Genomic DNA, 16676 nt, shown 5'->3' on the forward strand with positions numbered 1-16676 from the left:
TCTCTCACCTGTCCTGTCTCACCTGTCCCAGGTGTACACCTTTGAGTTGTCCATCTCCAGGGTGTCCTGTCTCACCTGTACAGGTGTACCTGATGTCACCTGTCCTGTCTCACCTGTTCAGGTGTTCTCACCCGTCTCACCTGTCCTGTCTCATCTGTACATGTGTACCTGATCTCACCTGTGTCTCACCTGCCCAGGTGTTCTCACCTGTCCTGTCTCACATGTTCAGGTGTTCTCACCTGCCCTGTTTCACTTGTCTCACCTGTCCAGGTGTACATGAGCTTACCTGTCCCACCTGTCCCAGGTGTTCTCACTTGTCTCACCTGTCCTATCTTACCCGTTTCTCACCTGTCTCACCTGTCCAGGTGTACATGATCGCACTTGTCTGTCTCTCACCTGTCCCAGGTGTACACCTTCAAGCTGTCCATCTCCAAGGTGTCCTGTCTCACCTGTCCCAGGTGTTCTCACCTGTCCTGTCTCACCTGTCCAGGTGTACCTGATCTCACCTGTCCCACGTGTCCCAGGTGTTCTCACCTGTCTGTATCTCACCTGTCCAGGTGTTCTCACCTGTCTCACCTGTCCTATCTTACCTGTCTCACCTGTCTCACCTGTCCAGGTGTACATGATCTCACCTGTCTGTCTCTCACCAGTCTGTATCTCACCTGTCCCAGGTGTACACCTTCGAGCTGTCCATCTCCAAGGTGTCCTGTCCCACCTGTCCTGTCTCACCTGTCTGTCTCTCACCTGTGCAGGTGTACACCTTCGAGCTGTCCATCTCCAAGGTGTCCTGTCCCACCTGTCTCACCTGTTTCTCACCTGTCTCACCTGTGCAGGTGTACACCTTCGAGCTGTCCATCTCCAAGGTGGTCCCCGGCGATCGGGGCGATTATCGCTGCGAAGTCACAGCCAAGGACAAGAAGGACAGTTGTTCCTTCAACATCGATGTGGAAGGTGAGGAACCAAAAAATATCAAAAAATTTATCTGGGGAACCCAGAATTTACCTGGGGAACCTGAAATTTACCCGGGGAACCCAAAAAATACCCAAAAATTTACCTGGGGAACACAAAAAATACCCAAAAAACTCACCTGAAGAACCTCAATAAACACCTGAGGGACCCAAAATTTACCTGGGGAACACAAAACCCACCTGGGGAACCCAAAAATTTACCTGGGCTGTTCATTTAACATCAATGTTGAGGGTGGGTACCCCAAAAAATACCCAAAAATTTACCTGGGCACCCCAAACTCACCTGGGCTGCTCGTTCAACATCGATGTGGAAGGTGAGGAACCAAAAAAACTCATCTGGGGAACCCCAAATTTACCTGAGGAACCCCAGAAACTCACCTGGGGAACCCCAAAATTTACCTGAGTTGTTCGTTCAACATCGATGTGGAAGGTGAGAAAGCAAAAAATATCCAAAAATTTGCCTGGGGAACCCAAAATTTACCTGGGGAACCTCAGACTCACGTGGGTACCCCAAAATTCACCTGGGGAACCCCAAATTTACCTGGGCTGTTAGTTCAACATCGATGTGGAAGGTGAGGAACCCAAAAAATACCCAAAATTTACCTGGGGAACACAAAAAATACCCAAAAATTTACCTGGGGAACACAAAACTCACCTGGAGATACCAAAAACTCACCTGGGGAACCCCAAAACTCACCTGGGGAACCCAAAAAACTCACCTGGAGAATCTCAATAAACACCTGAGGGACCCAAAATTTACCTGGGGAACCCCAAAACTCACCTGGGTTGTTCGTTCAACATCGATGTGGAAGGTGAGGAACCCAAAAAATATCCAAAAATTTGCCTGGGGAACCCAAAACTCACCTGGGGAACCCCAAACTCACCTGGGTTGTTCCTTTAACATCAATGTCAAGGGTGGGTACCCCAAAAATAACCAAAAATTTACCTGGGCACCCCAAAACTCACCTGGAGAACCCAAAAATTTACCTGGAGAACCCCAAACTCACCTGGGGAACCCCAAATTTACCTGGGGAACCCAAAAAATACCCCAAAATTTACCTGGGGAACCCCAAAAACTCACCTGGGGAACCCCAAAAATCACCTGGAGAACCCAAAATTTACCTGGGGGACCCCAAAATTTACCTGGGGAACCCAAAAACTCACCTGGGTTGTTCGTTCAACATCGATGTGGAAGGTGAGGAACCCAAAATTTACCCAAAAATTTACCTGGGGAACACAAAACTCACCTGGGGAGAACCCAAAAAACTCACCTGGAGAACCTCAATAAACACCTGAGGGACCCAAAATTTACCTGGGGAACCCCAAAACTCACCTGGGGAACCCAAAAAATACCCAAAAACTCACCTGAGAAATCAAAATTTACCTGGGGAACCCCAAAATTTACCTGGGGAACCCAAAAAATACCCAAAAACTCACCTGGGGAACTCAAATTTACCTGGGGAACCCAAAAAATACCCAAAGATTTACCTGGGGAACCCCAAAAACTCACCTGGGGAACCCCAAAAATCACCTGGAGAACCCAAAATTTACCTGGGGGACCCCAAAATTTGCCTGGGGCCCCTCCAGGACACCCCAAATCTCTCTGGGGTGACATTTTGGGGATATTTTGGGACATTTTGGAGACTTTTTTGGGACATTTTTGGGATATTTGGGTCATTTTTGGGGACATTTTGGGAAATTTTGAGACATTTTTGGGGACATTTTGGAACATTTCTGGGACATTTTGGGGACATTGGGGGATATTTTTTGGGATATTTGGGGACATTTTATGACATTTTTCTGGAAATTTTTGGAGACATTTTGGGACATTTTGGGGACATTTTTGTGGACATTTTTGGGGAAATTTTGTGACATTTGAGGACATTTTTGGGAAATTTTTGAGACATTTTTGGGAACATTTTGGGGACAGTTTTGGGGATTTTTTTTTATATTTGGGTACATTTTGGGGACATTTCATGACTTTTTTGGGGACATTTTTTGGGGACATTTTGGGATATTTTGGGACGTTTTTGGGGACATTTCATGACTTTTTTGGGGACATTTTTTGGGGATATTTTGGGATATTTGGGGACATTTTGGGGACATTTTTGGGAACATTTTTGGGGACATTTCATGACTTTTTTGAGACATTTTTGAGGATATTTTGGAGACATTTTGGGGACATTTCTGGGACATTTTTGGGGAAATTTTGGGATATTTTTGGGATATTTTTGGTGACATTTTGGGGATATTTTTGTGATATTTTTGGGACATTTTGGGGTCTCTCCCCCCAGCCGGCCGCCCCTCGGGCTCAGACAATTTGCTGCAGAGCTTCAAGAGAACGTGAGTGAGGGGGGACCCAAATTTTGGGACCCCAAAAAACCTCCTGGGACCCCCCAAAAAATCCCCTGGGATTCCAAAAATCCCCTCAGGATCCCAAAAATCCTCCCTGGGATCCCAAAAATCCCCTCAGGATTCCAAAAATCCCCTCAGGATCCCAAAAATCCACCCAGAGATCCCAAAAATGCCCTCAGGATCCCAAAAAACCTTTCTGGGACCCCAAAAATTCCCTCAGGATCCCAAAAATTCCCCCAGGGACCCCAAAAATCCTCCCTGAGATCCCTAAAAATCCCCTCAGGGTCACAAAAATCCTCCCAGGATCCCAAAATTTTCCCAGGGATTCCCAAAAATCCTCCCTGGGACCCCCAAAAATCACCCTAGGATCCCAAAAATCCTCCCTGGGACCCCAAAATTTTTCCTGGGATTCACCAAATTTTTCAAGGATCCCAAAAATTTCCCCCTGGGATCCTCAAAATCTCCCCCAGGAACCCCAAAATTCCTCCCTGGGATTCCCAAAAATCCCCCCAGGATCCCAAAAATTCCCCCAAATCCCCCATAATTGTCCCAATCTCTCCCCAAATCCCCCCAAAATCCCAAAAATCCCCCCAAAATTCCTCCAAATCCCCCCAAAATTTCCCCAAATCCCCTCAAAATCCCAAAAATTCCCCCAAAATCCCCCAAAATTCCCCCAAATCCCCCCAAAATTCCCCCAAATCCCCCCAAAATCCCCCCAAATTCCCCAAAATCCCCCAAAAATCTCCCCCAAATTCCCCCCAAAATCTCGGCAGGAACGGCGCCAAGGACGAGTCGGCCGGAGAGCTGGACTTCAGCGGGCTCCTGAAAAAAAGGTGGGGAGGAAGAGGAGGGGGAGGAAGAGCAGGGGAAGGAGGAGGAGGAGGAGGAGGAGGAGGAGGAAGAGGAGAAGGAGGAGGAAGAGGAAGAGGAGGGGGAGGAGGAAGAGGAGGAAGAGGAGGAAGAGGAGGAGGAGGAGGAGGAGGAAGAGGAGGGGGAGGAAGAGGAAGATGATGACAGGGATGGGGTTGGGATGAGGAGGATGAGGATGGGATGAAGATTATGATGATGGGGATGATGAAGATGGGGATGGAATGAAGATGTGGATGGGATGATGATGAGGATGATGAGGTTGGGATGGAGGTGAGGATGAAGATGGGGATGATGAAGATGATGATGATGATGAGGAGGAGGAGGAGGATGAGGAGGATGAGGATGGGGATGAGGATGGAATGATGATGATGATGGGGATGGGATGAAGATGAGGATGAGGAGGATGGGATGAAGATGGCAATGAGCATGACTTTGGGATGAAGAAGATGATGATGATGATGATGATGATGAGGAGGAGGAGGAGGATGAGGATGGGGATGAGGATGGAATGATGATGATGATGGGGATGGGATGAAGATGAGGATGAGGATGGGATGAAGATGAAGATGATGAGGATGGGATGGAGATGGCGATGATGAGGATGACTTTGGGATGAAGATGATGATGATGATGATGAGGCTGGGATGGAAGTGAGGATGAAGATGGGGATGATGATGATGAAGATGATGAAGATGATGAGGATGGGAATGAGAATGGAATGATGATGATGATGGGGATGGGATGAAGATGACAACGGGGATGGGATGGAGATGAGAATGGTAATGATGAAGATGAGGATGATGAGGATGAAGGGATGGAATGATGATGATGATGGGGATGGGATGAAGATGAGGATGATGAGGATGGGATGGAGATGGCGATGATGAGGATGACTTTGGGATGAAGATGATGATGATGAGGTTGGGATGGAGGTGAGGATGAAGATGGGGATGATGAAGATGATGATGATGAGGATGGGATGGGGATGGGAATGGAATGATGATGAGGATGAGGATGGGATGAAGATGAGGATGATGAGGTTGGGATGGAGATGATGATGAGGATGAATTTGGGATGAAGATGATGATGATGAGGTTGGGATGGAGGTGAGGATGAAGATGGGGATGGGATGAAGATGATGAAGATGAAGATGACGATGAGAATGAGAATGGAATGAAGATGGGGAAGGGATGAAGATGAGGAGGATGAGGATGGGATGGAGGTGACGATGATGATGAGAATGATGAAGATGATGAAGATGAAGATGATACAGGGAGGAAGAGGAGGTGGTGAAGAAGAAGAAGGACGACGAGGAGGATGATGAGGATGGGGATGATGAGGATAGGGATGGGATAGGATGACGATGATGATGGGATGATGATGATGATGATGATGATGATGACCCAGGGAAGAAGAGGAGGTGGTGAAGAAGAAGAAGAAGGACGACGAGGAGGATGATGGGATGGGTTGGGTTGGGTTGGGATGACGATGATGATGAAGATGAGGACAATGATGATGATGATGATGGGTTGGGATGGGATGATGATGATGATGATGACACAGGGAGGAAGAGGAGGGGGTGAAGAAGAAGAAGGACAACGAGGATGATGATGAGGATGATGGGTTGGGTTGGGTTGGGTTGGGATGATGATGATGATGAAGATGAGGACACAGGGAGGAAGTGGAGGTGGTGAAGAAGGACGATGAGGATGAGGATGATGGGATGGGTTGGGTTGGGATGGAACGATGATGAGGATGATGATGATGATGAAGATGAGGACAATGGTGATGATGAAGATGACGACACAGGGAGGAACAAGAGGTGGTGAAGAAGAAGAAGAAGGACGACAAGGAGGATGATGATGATGAGGACAAGGATGGGTTGGGTTGGGATGATGATGACGATGATGATGACAATGATGATGATGAAGATGATGACGATGATGATGATGATAAGATTAAGATGAGGAGGAGGATGATGATGATGATGATGATGATGACACAGGGAGGAAGAGGAGGTGGTGAAGAAGAAGAAGAAGGACGACGAGGAGGATGATGAGGATGAGGATGATGAGGATGGGGATGGGATAGGATGACGATGATGATGATGATGATGATGATGATGACAATGATGATGACCCAGCGAGGAAGAGGAGGTGGTGAAGAAGAAGAAGAAGAAGGATGTTGAGGATGATGATGATGATAGGATGAGTTGGGTTGGGTTGGGTTGGGATGATGATGATGATGATGAAGATGATGAAGATGAGGACAATGATGATGATGATGACACAGGGAGGAAGAGGAGGTGGTGAAGAAGAAGAAGAAGGATGATGAAGATGATGATGAGGATGATGGGATGGGTTGGGTTGGGTTGGGTTGGGTTGATTATGACGATGATGATGACGATGATGAAGATGATGATGATGATGACCCAGGGAGGAAGAGGAGGTGGTGAAGAAGAAGAAGAAGGACAATGAGGATGATGATGATGATGGGATGGGTTGGGATGATGGTGATGAAGATGAGGACAATGATGATGATGACAATGATGATGACGATGATGATGATGATAAGATTAAGATGAGGAGGAGGATGATGATGATGATGATGATGACCCAGGGAGGAAGAGGAGGTGGTGAAGAAGAAGAAGGATGATGAGGATGATGGGATGGGTTGAGTTGGGTTGGGTTGGGTTGGGATGATGATGGAATATTGATGAAGATGATGACGACACAGGGAGGAAGAAGAGGTGGTGAAGAAGAAGAAGAAGGACGATGATGATGAGGACAAGGATGGATTTGGTTGGGTTGGGTTGGGATGATGATGATGACGATGATGATGACAATGATGATGAAGATGATGATGCTGATGACACAGGGAGGAAGAGGAGGTGGTGAAGAAGAAGAAGAAGGACGACGAAGAGGATGATGAGGATGATGGGATGGGATGGGTTGGGTTGGGTTGGGATGACGATGATGATGGTGATGAAGATGAGGACAATGATGATGATGATGGATTGGGATGGGGTGATGATGATGATGATGATGATGATGATGATGATGATGATGATGATGATGATGACCCAGGGAGGAAGAGGAGGTAGTGAAGAAGAAGAAGAAGGACGACGAAGAGGATGATGAGGATGATGGGATGGGATGGGTTGGGTTGGGTTGGGATGACGATGATGATGACAATGATGATGATGAAGATGATGATGATGATGCTGCTGACAATGATGATGACCCAGGGAGGAAGAGGAGGTGGTGAAGAAGAAGAAGAAGAAGGATGTTGAGGATGATGATGATGATAGGATGAGTTGGGTTGGGTTGGGATGATGATGATGATGATGAAGATGATGAAGATGAGGACAATGATGATGATGATGACCCAGGGAGGAAGAAGAGGTGGTGAAGAAGAAGAAGAAGGACAACGAGGAGGATGATGAGGATAGGAATGAGTTAGGTTGGGATGGGATAGGATGATAAAGATGATGATGATGATGATGATGACAACACAGGGAGGAAGAGGAGGTGGTGAAGAAGAAGAAGGATGATGAGGATGATGGGATGGGTTGAGTTGGGTTGGGTTGGGTTGGGATGATGATGGAATGATGATGAAGATGATGACGACACAGGGAGGAAGAGGAGGTGGTGAAGAAGAAGAAGAAGGACGATGAAGAGGATGATGAGGAGGATGGGATGGGTTGGGTTGAGTTGGGTTGGGTTGATGATGACAATGATGATGACGATGATGAAGATGATGATGATGATGACCCAGGGAGGAAGAGGAGATGGTGAAGAAGAAGAAGAAGGACGATGATGATGAGGACAAGGATAGATTTGGTTGGGTTGGGTTGGGATGACAATGACGATGATGATGATGATGATGACAATAATGATGATGATGATGATGATGATGATGACCCAGGGAGGAAGAGGAGGTGGTGAAGAAGAAGAAGAAGGACGACGAAGAGGACACCATCCCGCCCGAGATCTGGGAGCTGCTCAAGGGCGTCACCAAGAAGAGCGAGTACGAGCGAATCGCCTTCCAGTACGGCATCACCGACCTGCGCGGCATGCTCAAGAGACTCAAAAAGATCAAGGTGGAGCCCAAGAAGAGCGAAGGTGACACTTTGGGGACAATCCTGGGGATTTTGGGAAAATTTGGGGATTTTTTGGGATTTTTTTGGGGATTTTTTGGGGATTTTTTTGAATTTTTTTGCATTTTTTGGTGATTTTTTTCTTGATTTTTTCATGATTTTTTGGGGGATTTTGTGGCTCAAGAGACTCAAAAAGATCAAGGTGGAGCCCAAGAAGAGCGAAGGTGACACTTTGGGGACAATTCTGGGGATTTTGGGCAATTTTGGGAAATTTTTGGGATTTTTTTGGGGAATTTTTGGTGATTTTTTAAGATTTTTTTGCATTTTTTGGTGATTTTTTTGTTGATTTTTTTCATGATTTTGGGGGGATTTTGTGGCTCAAGAGACTCAAAAAGATCAAGGTGGAGCCCAAGAAGAGCGAAGGTGACAATTTGGGGACAATTCTGGGGATTTGGGGAAAATTTGGGGAATTTTTAGGATTTTTTAAATGATTTTTAGGTGATTTTACGTGAGTTTTTGGGGGATTTTTTGGGGATTTTTAGATTTTTTTTAAGATTTTTTGGGGGGATTTTTTTATTTTATTTTTGAGGGATTTTGGGGATATTTTTTTCGGATTTTTTTTTATTTTTGGGGGATATTTTTGAGGATTTTTGGGGGAATTTTTTGGGATTTTTTTTGAGGATTTTGGGGGATTTGTTGGATTTTTGGGGGGATTTTTTTTGGATTTTCTGGGGGATTTTTGGGGATTTTTTTGAGGATTTTTGGGATATTTTTGGGATTTATTGGGATTTTGGGGGGGATTTTTTGGAGGATTTTTGGGGATTATTTTTGATTTTTAGGAGGATTTTTTTGGGGTTTTTTTGGGATTTTTTGGGGGATTTTTTTGAGGATTTTTTAGGGATTTTTTTATTTTGGGGGGGATTTTTTTTGTTGTTGTTGATTTTTTGAGGATTTTTTGTGGGATTTTTTGAGGATTTTTTGTGGGATTTTTTGAGGATTTGGGGGGATTTTTTAGAGATTTATTGAGATTTTGGGGGATTTTTTAGGGATTTTGTGTTGATTTTTTGTTGATTTTTGGTTGATTTTTTGGAGATTTTTTTTATTTTGAAGGAATTTTGTGAGGATTTTTTGGGGATTTTTTTGAGAATTTTTTTTGGGGGGGGAATTTTGGGGGATTTTTTGAGGATTTTTTGTGGGATTTTTTGAGGATTTGGGGGGATTTTTTTGAGATTTATTGGGATTTTGGGGGGATTTTTTGGGGATTTTTTTGTTGATTTTTTGGAGATTTTTTTTTTATTTTGAGGGAATTTTTTGAGGATTTTTTGGGGAATTTTTGGGGATTTTTTTGATATTTAGGGGGAATTTTTCAGGTGATTTTTTGGAATATATTGGGGATTTTTTTGTTGATATTTTGGGGATTTGTGGAAGATTTTGGGGGGAATTATGGGATGTTTTTGGTAATTTTTGTGGATTTTTTGTGAATTTTTTTTTTATTTTGGGGATTTTGTGGTGATTTTTTAAGATTTTTTTGGGATTTTTTGGGAAAATTTTTAGAAATTTTTTAGGGATTTCTTTTAAATTTTTTTGATGATTTTTTCACTTTTTTTTTGGATTTTTTTCGGATTTTTTTTTTATTTTTTCGAATTTTTCACACGCCATAAAATTCTATAATTCCATTCAAACTCTCAATTTTTTAAGGGAATTCCCTCAATTTTTCTCACTCACCTGAGCTCACCTGTCCCCCCCCAGCCTTCATCAAAAAATTGGACCCCGCCTACCAGGTGGACAAAGGCAACAAAATCCGGCTGATGGTGGAGCTGAGCGACCCCGACCTGCCCCTGAAATGGTACAAGAACGGGCAGCTGATCAAACCCAGCAACAAGTGAGTGCCAGCTGTGCCCAGGTGTGCCCAGGTGTGCCCCAGCTGTGCCCAGGTGTGCCCAGGTGTGCCCAGGTGTGCCCAGGTGTGTCCCAGGTGTGCCCAGGTGTGCCCAGGTGTGCCCAGGTGTGCCCCAGGTGTGCCCCAGCTGTGCCCAGGTGTGCCCAGGTGTGCCCCAGGTGTGCCCAGCTGTGCCCAGGTGTGCCCAGGTGTGTCCCAGGTGTGCCCAGGTGTGCCCCAGGTGTGCCCAGGTGTGTCACAGTGACCCCTGGAATGGTGCAAGAACGGGCAGCTGATCAAACCCAGCAACAAGTGAGTGCCAGCTGTGCCCAGGTGTGCCCAGGTGTGCCCCAGGTGTGCCCCAGGTGTCCCCAAGTGTGCCCAGGTGTGCCCAGGTGTGCCCCAGGTGTGCCCAGGTGTGCCCCAGGTGTCCCCAAGTGTGCCCAGCTGTGCCCAGGTGTGCCCAGGTGTGCCCCAGGTGTGCCCCAGGTGTCCCCAAGTGTGCCCAGGTGTGCCCAGGTGTGCCCCAGGTGTGCCCCAGCTGTGTCCAGGTGTGTCCCAGGTGTGCCCCAGGCGCTCCCAGGCCTGCCCAGGTGTGCTCAGGTGTGTCCCAAGTGTCCCCAGGTGTACCCAGGTGTGTCCCCAGGTGTTCCAGCTGTCTCCAAGTTCCCCCAGGTGTCCCCAGGTGTACCCAGCTGTACCCAGGTGTGCTCAGGTGTGCCCAGGTGTACCCAGGTGCCCCCAGGTGTGTCCCCAAGTTCCCCCAGGTGCCCCAGGCGTCCCCAGGTGTCCCAGCTGTCCCCAAGTTCCCCCAGATGTCCCCAGCTGTCCCCAGTTCCCCCAGGTGTCCCCAGGTGTCCCCAGGTGTCCCCAGTTCCCCCAGGTGTCCCCAGGTGTCCCCAGGTGTATCTCACGTGCCCCCAGGTGTCCCCAGCTGCCCCAGGTGCCCCAGCTGTCCCCAGGTGTCCCCAGGTGTCCCCAGGTGTGCCCAGGTGTGCCCAGGTGTTCTGTTGCAGGTACGTGTTTGAGAACGTGGGCCTGAAGCGCATCCTGACCATCAACAAATGTTCCCTGGCCGACGACGCCGCCTACGAGTGCCGGGTCAACGACGAGAAGAGTTTCACCGAGGTGTTCGTCAAAGGTGAGGGACACACCTGGGGACACCTGGGGACATGGGGACACACCTGGGGACACGTGGGGACACACCTGGGACAGCTGGGGACATGGGGACACACCTGGGGGACATGGGGACACACCTGAGGGGGAACAGGACACACCTGGGGACACACCTGGGGACACACCTGGGGACACCTAGGGAGGAACAGGACACACCTGGGGACACACCTGGGACACCTGGGGATACCTGGGACACACCTGGGGACATGGGGACACACCTGGGGACACGTGGGGACACACCTGGGGACAGCTGGGGGGAATAGGACACACCTGGGGACATGGGGACACACCTGGGGACATGGGGACACTTGGGGACACACCTAGGGGGCATGGGACACACCTGGGGACACCTGGGAGGGGACAGGACACACCTGGGGTCATGGGGACACATCTGGGGGGGAACAGGACACACCTGGGGACATGGGGACACACCTGGGACACATCTGGGGATAGCTGGGGACACACGTGGGGGACATGGGGACACACCTGGGCACACCAGGGACAGCTGGGGACACCTGAGGGGGGACAGGACACACCTGGGGACACCTGGGGACACCTGAGGGGCATGGGGACACACCTGGGGACACACCTGGGGGGCATGGGACACACCTGGGGACACACCTGGGACAGTTGAGGGGGAACAGGACACACCTGGGGACATGGGGACACACCTGGGGACACCTGGGGACATGGGGACACACCTGGGGACACGTGGGACAGCTGGGGACATGGGGACACACCTGGGGACACACCTGGGGGGTATGGGATACACCTGGGGATGAGAAGAGTTTCACCGAGGTGTTTGTCAAAGGTGAGGGACACACCTGGGACACCTGGGGACACACCTGGGACAGCTGGGGGGCATGGTAATACCTGGGGACATCGGGACACACCTGGGGACACACGTGGGGACACACGTGGGGACACACGTGGGGACACACCTGGGGGGTAACAGGATACACCTGGGGACATGGGAACATAGCTGGGGACATGGGGACACACCTGTGGGCATGGGGACATACCTGGTGGGGAACAGGACACACCTGGGGACACACCTGGGGACACCTGGGGATACCTGGGACACACCTGGGGGGGCAGGATACACCTGAGACACACCTGGGACAGCTGGGGACACACCTGGGGACACACCTGGGGACACCTGGGGTTGACAGGACATACCTGGGGGCATGGGGACACACCTGGGGGGGAACAGGACACACCTGGGGACACACCTGGGGGGCATGGGGACACACCTGGGGACATGGGGACACACCTGGGACACAACTGGGTACACCTGGGGACACCTGGGGGGGAACAGGTCTCATCTGGGGACATGGGAACACACCTGGGGACACACCTGGGGGGAACAGGACACACCTGGAGGGCATGGGACACACCTGGGACAGCTGGGGGACACCTGGGGACACCCCTGGGACACCTGGGGACACCTGGGGACACCTGGGGGATGATCTGGGACACCTGGACCATGGTTTCAGGCACCTGGGGGGGTTTGTGTGGTACCTGGGGTTCCCACTCACCTGTCCCACCTGTCCCACCTGTCCCACCTGTCCCACACCTGTCTCTCACCTGTCCCACCTGTCCCTCACCTGTCCCACCTGTCCCTCACCTGTCCCCTCACCTGCGCAGAGCCCCCGGTGACGATCGTGAAGGGCCCCGAGGACCAGCAGGTGGTCGTGGGCGAGCGCGCGGTGCTGGAGGCCGAGGTGTCCGAGGAGGGGGCGCAGGTCATGTGGTGAGGGATGTGTGTCCATCCTGTGTCCACTCCATGTCCATCTGGTGTCCAAGTGTCCACTCTATGTCCATGTGTCCACCCCGTGTCCGAGTGTCCACTCAGTGTCCACTCTGTCCAGGATGAAGGACGGCGTGGAGCTGACCCGCGAGGAGGTCACTCCATGTCCAAGTGTCCACTCGATGTCCCTGTGTCCACCTTGTGTCCACCCCAAATCCACCTCTATGTCCCTGTGCCTGTGTGTCCACTCCATGTCCACTCCATGTCCATCTCCACACCCTCTCCATGTCCATCCCATGTCCCTGTGTCCACTCCATGTCCCTGTGTCCACTCCATGTCCTTGTGTCCACCCCAAATCCACTCTGTGTCCACTCCACACCCTCTCCATGTCCACCCCATGTCCATCCCATGTACCTGTGTCCACTCCATCCGTGTGTCCACCTTGTGTCCACCCCTAGTCCACTCTGTGTCCACTCCACAACCTCTCCATGTCCACCCCATGTCCCCCCCATGTCCATCCCATGTCCGAGTGTCCACTCGGTGTCCACTCTGTCCAGGATGAAGGACGGCGTGGAGTTGACCCTCGAGGAGGTCACTCCATGTCCGTGTGTCCACTCCATGTCCGTGTGTCCACCTTGTGTCCACTCTATGTCCACTCTGTGTCCACTCCATGTCCACCCCATGTCCATCCCATGTCCCTGTGTCCACTCCATGTCCGTGTGTCCACCTGTGTCCACCCCAAATCCACTCTGTGTTCACTCCACACCCTCTCCATGTCCACCCCATGTCCATCCTGTGTCCGAGTGTCCACTCCATGTCCCTGTGTCCATCTTGTGTCCACCCCAAATCCACTCTGTGTCCACTCCATGTCCACCCCATGTCCACCTGGTGTCCGAGTGTCCACTCATGTCCACTCTGTGTCCAGGATGAAGGACCTGCCACGAGGCCACTTCATGTCCCTGTGTCCACTCCATGTCCACGTGTCCACCTTGTGTCCACCCCAAATCCACTCTGTGTCCACTCCATGTCCACCCCATGTCCACCCCATGTCCGAGTGTCCACTCAGTGTCCACTGTGTCCAGGATGAAGGACGGCGTGGAGCTGACCCGCGAGGACGCCTTCAAGTATCGCTTCAAGAAGGACGGCAAGAAACATTTCCTGATCCTCAACGAGGCCACCCTGGAGGACACCGGGCGCTACCGGATCCTCACCAACGGCGGCGAGGCCGAGGCCGAGCTCATCGTGGAAGGTGGGATCAAAAATGGGGTAAAAACGACCAAAATTGGGAAAAAATGGGCAAAAAAAGGCCCAAAATGGGTAAAAAACGGCCAAAAACGGGGAAAAAATGGGAAAAAAAACGAGAAAAAAATGGGAAAAAAATCTGAAAAAATGGCACAAGGGGGACACCGGGCGCTACCGGATCCTGAGCAACGGCGGCGAGGCCGAGGCCGAGCTCATCGTGGAAGGTGGGGCCCAAAATGGGGCAAAAAGTGAAAAAACAGGAAAAAAAAATGGAAAAAAACGGCCAGAAATGGGGAAAAAATGGGCAAAAAACAGGAAAAAAACGGGGAAAAATGGGAGAAAATGGCAAAAAATAGGGGAAAAATGGCACAAGGGGGACATCGGGCGCTACTGGATCCTCACCAACGGTGGCGAGGCCGAGGCCGAGCTCATCGTGGAAGGTGGGATCAAAATGGGGTAAAAACGGCCAAAAATGGGAAAAAATGGGGAAAAAACGGCCCAAAAACGGCCAAAAACGGGGAAAAAAACGGGAAGAAATGAGCAAAAAATGGGGAAAAAACCTCAAGAAGTTCTCCAGATGTTCTCCAGGTGTTCTCCATGATTTTCCATGGACATTTTGGATTTCCCATGTGGATTTTGCGTTTCCCAAGGACATTTTGGGGTCCCCACACCCCGTTTTTCCCTCAGAGAAGCAGCTGGAGAACATCTCAAGAGGTTCTCCAGGTGTTCTCCAGATGTTCTCCATGGGTTCTCCATGATTTCCCAAGGATATTTTGGGATTCCCATGAATATTTTGGGTTTTCTAAGGACAGGTTTCAATTCCCAAGGACACTTTGGGGTCCCCAAGGACATTTTGGGGTCCCCACACTCCATTTTTCCTCCAGAGAAGCAACTGGAGAACATTTCAAGAGGTTCTCCAGATGTTCTTCAGACGTTCTCCATGAGTTCTCCATGGTTTCCCATGGACATTTTGGGATTCCCAAGAACATTTTGGGGTTTCCAAGGACAGGTTTCAATTCCCAAGGACATTTTGGGGTCCCCAAGGACATTTTGGGGTCCCCAAGGACATTTTGAAGTCCCACACCCCGTTTTTCTCCCTCAGAAGTAGCTGGAGAACATCTCAAGAGGTTCTCCAGATGTTCTCCATGATTTCCCATGAACATTTTGGGTTTCCCATGGACATTTTGGTGTCCCCAAGTAGATTTTGGGGTCCCCACACTCAATTTTTCCCCAGAGAAGCAGCTGAAGAACATCTCAAGAGATTCTCCAGGTGTTCTCCAGATGTTCTCCATGGGTTCTCCATGGGTTCCCATGAACATTTTGGGATTCCCATGAACATCTTGGGTTTCCCAAGGAGATTTTGGTGTCCCCAAGGACATTTTGGGGTCTCCACACCCCGTTTTCCTCCAGAGAAGCAACTGGAGAACATCTCAAGAGGTTCTCCAGGTGTTCTCCAGATGTTCTCCATGGGTTCTTCATGATTTCCCAAGGACATTTTGGGTTTTCCATGGACCCTTTGGGATTCCCATGGAAATTTTGAGATCCCCAAGGACATTTTGGGGTCCCCACACTCCATTTTTCCTCCAGAGAAGCAGCTGGAGAACATCTCCAGGTGTTCCCATGAGTTCTCCATGGTTTCCCATGAACATTTTGGGATTCCCATGAACACTTTGGGTTTCCCATGAACATTTTGGGGTCCCCAAGGAGATTTTGGTGTCCCCAAGGACATTTTGGGATTCCCAAGGACATTTTGAGGTCCCCACACCCCGTTTTTCCCTCCCCAGAGAAGCAGCTGGAGGTTCTCCAGGGCATCGCCGACCTGACGGTGCAGGCGACCGAGCAGGCCGTGTTCAAGTGCGAGGTGTCGGACGAGAAGGTCACGGGGCGCTGGTTCAAGAACGGGGTCGAGGTGCGGCCCAGCAAGAGGATCCACATCTCACACACGGGCAGGTGAGACCCTAAAAATCCCAAAAATCCTAAAAATCCTAAATCCCAAAATCCCAAATAATCAAATCCCAGCCCAGCAAGAGGATCCACATCTCACACACGGGCAGGTGAGATCCTAAAATCCCAAAAATCCTAAAAATCCTAAATCCCAAAATCCCAAAATCCATAAATCCCTAAATTCCAGACAGCCAAAAATCCCAAAATCCCCAAATCCCAAAATCCCAAATAATCAAATCCCAGCCCAGCAAGAGGATCCACATCTCACACACGGGCAGGTGAGATCCTAAAAATCAAAAAAAATCCCAAAAAATCCTAAATCCTGGCCCAGCAAGAGGATCCACATCTCACACACGGGCAGGTGAGATCCTAAAAATCCCAAAATCTCAAAAT

At 49.7% G+C, this 16676-nt stretch overlaps 1 protein-coding gene across 1 annotated transcript in view; it reads left to right on the top strand.

The window, feature by feature from the left end:
• The window catches only part of MYBPC2 (myosin binding protein C2), a 73382-nt gene that overhangs the window by 13411 nt on the left and 43295 nt on the right, over positions 1-16676 (top strand). Inside the window, exons 6-14 of the mRNA XM_033084021.1 lie at positions 834-951; positions 3263-3311; positions 4097-4156; positions 8121-8317; positions 10042-10174; positions 11188-11312; positions 12995-13100; positions 14180-14346; positions 16124-16289. Of these exons, the coding sequence (XP_032939912.1) occupies positions 834-951; positions 3263-3311; positions 4097-4156; positions 8121-8317; positions 10042-10174; positions 11188-11312; positions 12995-13100; positions 14180-14346; positions 16124-16289 (1121 nt within the window). The remainder of the gene's footprint in view (positions 1-833; positions 952-3262; positions 3312-4096; positions 4157-8120; positions 8318-10041; positions 10175-11187; positions 11313-12994; positions 13101-14179; positions 14347-16123; positions 16290-16676) is intronic.

The sequence above is a fragment of the Catharus ustulatus genome, chromosome 35 (genome assembly GCF_009819885.2).
Source record: "Catharus ustulatus isolate bCatUst1 chromosome 35, bCatUst1.pri.v2, whole genome shotgun sequence".
Taxonomy (NCBI): domain Eukaryota; kingdom Metazoa; phylum Chordata; class Aves; order Passeriformes; family Turdidae; genus Catharus; species Catharus ustulatus.